The sequence below is a fragment of the Carlito syrichta genome, unplaced genomic scaffold (genome assembly GCF_000164805.1).
Source record: "Carlito syrichta isolate Samal-C Ts95f unplaced genomic scaffold, Tarsius_syrichta-2.0.1 Scaffold17454, whole genome shotgun sequence".
Classification (NCBI taxonomy): domain Eukaryota; kingdom Metazoa; phylum Chordata; class Mammalia; order Primates; family Tarsiidae; genus Carlito; species Carlito syrichta.
Window position 1 is genome coordinate 8950 of NW_006961550.1, and position 3484 is coordinate 12433.

The 3484-nt window shown below is 53.6% G+C and overlaps 1 protein-coding gene across 1 annotated transcript; it reads right to left on the reverse strand.

The window, feature by feature from the left end:
* Positions 1-2829: 2829 nt before the first annotated feature.
* Positions 2830-3478, reverse strand: LOC103262365 (voltage-dependent calcium channel gamma-5 subunit-like). The gene is made up of 2 exons (XM_008060019.1): positions 3420-3478; positions 2830-3123 (listed from the first exon to the last, which is right to left on the reverse strand). Exon 2 carries the CDS (start codon positions 3109-3111, stop codon positions 2866-2868), a length of 246 nt encoding a protein of 81 aa, XP_008058210.1. The 5' UTR covers positions 3112-3123; positions 3420-3478; the 3' UTR covers positions 2830-2865.
* Between the last annotated feature and the right edge of the window lie 6 nt (positions 3479-3484).

A 3484-nucleotide genomic window follows, 5' to 3' on the forward strand; every position in this document is an offset into this window, starting at 1 on the left:
GTGGGGCCAGAAGGAAGTGCGAACCAGCTTGGAACTGTGCCTTTGCGGTCACTGGTAGCCTCCAGTTATTTTATTCCATGATTTATGGCCCTTTGGTTCATCAGTCACCTCTCCCATTTCTTAACGGTGAAAAAATAAAAGCCACCTAGGCATTTTTTTCTGCAGTCCTTGAAGAAACAAAAGATCAGAAAGTATATTAAGGAAAGATCCTAATTTCTGGTTTCTGAGTTGTTCATACGTTTTGATGTTTGATTAAAATTTTTTTGATTGAGAAGAGGTTGCAGATAGGCCCCAGTTCTGGGGTTAATTTACAGACAGCAAGGAACCTGAAATAGTGGTGGCATTATGGACACCTTCAGCCCCCCACAGGAGGGGAGACAATGGTCCAGAGCCCTCCTAGCCAGGTGCCAACCTGCCCCCAGGACAAGAGTGCCTCCACTTAGCAGCTCAGTGTCCGGTGCAAAAACCCATCTGAGTGACTTCACGGTCAACCATCAGCTTGTAGTTAGGAGGGGATTCTATTTTTTTTCCACGTACACAAAAACATGCCAGGCACAGTGATAGGGAAGGAGTATTTTAGAAAGGGAAGTGCATCTTAGGGAGCTAATTACACTGACAGAAACTGGAGTAGCACAGATCAAAACAACTGCCCAGTTTGGGTCTATCACCCGCTCTCCCAGCACTCCAGCCAGGCTCCTCTGCTCTGGGGGAGACCGCGTTTGTGGTGTTATCCATAAATGTAACCAAAGCACAGTCCAACAGCCACTGTGCCAGCGGGCTGGGAGCTCAGGCTTTGCAGCTGCTGCCAGTTTACAGGCAAGAGCTGAAAGTCACACACACGAGCAGTGGGGAGCTTCCTATGGGAGGCTGCATGATGAGAGCTGTGGGTGTGGGTGGGGAGGGGCCTGGGAGCCATGGAGGCCAAGCCCTCAGAGTAGGAGAGCTACCCAAGGGTCCACGGCCAGTCAGAGGCTGGCCAGCGCTGGCTTCTCTTGTCCTTCCCCCTCATGCTGTGAAAAAATGGCATAACCCAGCCACAAAACAACCTGCCTGCCATGGGCTGAGTTGTGCCCTTCCCTCAGTTTCTGTGTTGAAGCCTTCACAACCGGTGCTTCAGAATGTGATTGTATCTGGAGAGAGGGCCCTTGGTGAGGTGATTAAGTTAAAATTAAACTGATTATTGGGATGGGCACCATCCAGCCTGACTGGAGTCCTTATGAGGAGAGGGAATTCGATATACCAGGAGACACCAGTGGCACACGGGCACACGGGACCACGTGAGGACACGCAAGACGGCAACCATCTGCAAGCCAAGCAGAGAGGCCTTAGAAGAAACCAATCCTGCCAACACCTTGATCTTGGACTTTGGCTTCCAGAACTGTGAGAAGGGCAATGTCTGTTGTTTCTGCCACCACCCTGCGGCAGTGTGCTACGTGGCCCAAACTGACAGGTACGCCACACTTCCGAAGGCCACACACACCAGCTGTGCAGCTGTTGCCCAACATGTCAGAGCCCACGCATTGCCTGCCATGGTTCTGTGCATCCAGAACCGAGTGATGTCTTCAAGAGTGAAAGAGGAAGGCCGGCACAGCAAACATACACAGCCAAGAGAGCCCAGCATCGTTTTGCCACTTGAAACCACAAAATCGAAAACACACAGGCTGAGCCAACACCTGGGAGAAACTGGTGGTGGCTTCCCTGCAACTTTCCTTCCACAGACTCACGGAAGGTCACTTAAGCCTCGCCCACTCGGGTTTCCTGCCAGGAAAGCAAGTGTTGAGCTGTCTGGTCCTCCGGAGGTATCTGCTTCACCTACATATGTCTTATGCCCGGCAAGTGGAAACTTCCCTACATTAGGATTAAACTGACAACCTCCAAGTGTTCACAGGTATCACCAGGAGAGCAATTGAATCATTTGAAGTTGGCCATGATTAGCCTCAAAATGCATTGGGAGTCACCAAATCCAGCTGCAAATCACAGGTATCCTCTTGGAGAGCTGTCTTCTACTTAGGCGGCATAGACGTCTGTCCACAGGATTACATTTTAGAGCCTTGAGTAACCACAGGGCAGGAAACAGTGCCTGGTCCTATGAATGCAGATCAGCCAAATTCTAGAATTCTCACTGTTGGAATCAATTATTTGGGTTAAGGCATGAAAGGCCCCATTAAATATGTGACCAAAGGGTAATCCATAGTTGGCACCTTCAGCCATTAACACCTCTTTGCAACTTCGCCCCTGTGGCCTCAGACCCATGCTTAGCACTCTGGGCTCAGGAAAAAGTTGGAGCCTGTGCCAAGGAGGGGAGAGGGAGAGCACAGGCCGGCGTGTGCCTGGAGGGACACGGGGGACGGAAAAGAAGGGAGGATTTCAGAAGGAACACTGCCAGCTGGACGTTTTGGAGCAAGCCAGACCTCCACCAGAGTCACCTTTTGGTCTGGTGGCGCAGACTAAAGCGTGGGGGCCAGGCCGGTAGCAAGAGCACCACCAGCTGCCTCTGGGTCAGGAGCTTGGCATCTCAGAGCTGGCTTGCCTGGGGCCATGAAGTTGGGAGTGCAGAAACAGTAGACATGGGAACACCAACACCAGCCTCTCGGGGCACGAGGAGAGCGGTGGCTTGGCCCTCACATGGGTGAAGCTTCACCCATGCTCCCTGACAATCAGCCTGCCTGCCAGCTCCCGACAGCCACACCCACGGGGGCAGCTGGGAAACATCTGGAGAAGCAGGGAGAGGGCACGAGTCAAGTAACAATAGCAAGGCGTGGGTAGTCCGGGCCTATCTGCCACAGGCTTGGGGCTCAGGGCTCACCCAGGGAGAACAAGAAGGACTGTCTGGCTACCCACAGCCTAGGGAGACACGGCCGAGGTTCAGCAGGGCAAAGACGACATCTGGTCGTAGTATGGGCACTTGAACAAGGCTGGGTAGTTGCTGTTCATCTGCAGGGATGCCTCGCTGGAGATGTCGGAGGGGCTACGGCCCTGGACCCAGGCGTCAGGGTGTAGGAACTGGCCTGAATAATCAGAGCAGTTGCTCAGCTGAGGGCGGTAGAAGCCCAGGTGAGGCCGATACATGTCCTCGGCAGTGTATCTCTTCATGAACAGGTACACGGACATCACCCCGGCACTCTACGGCACAAGATGGCAGAGAGGAACTCACAGTAGGGCCTGCCTTGATTCCCCCGACTGGGGTCCGCACAGGACATGACTCGGGCGCCAGGAAATGGATGTGGGGACAGGAGCAGGGCCCTGGGGACAATCTGGATGGAGGAGACCCAAGAAGGCAAGAGAGTGGCACACGCTGGGAGGAAGATGGGAAGTGGCAGGGGTGGTCCAGCATGCCTGTAGAGTGCTTACCCCCTCCTGGCTCAGGGGCAGCGCCCAGCCCCACCCAGCCTGTGTCTCTTCAGCAGGACAGAGTTTACCTCAGTTAAAAGGAAGGAGATGGCAGTGAAGGCAAAGGGACATCTGTACTTGTAGCTGAAATAGG

Coding starts and splice junctions, on each gene's coding strand:
- LOC103262365 (XM_008060019.1), bottom strand. CDS start 3,111: ATGTCCGTGTACCTGTTCATGAAGAGATACACTGCCGAGGACATGTAT.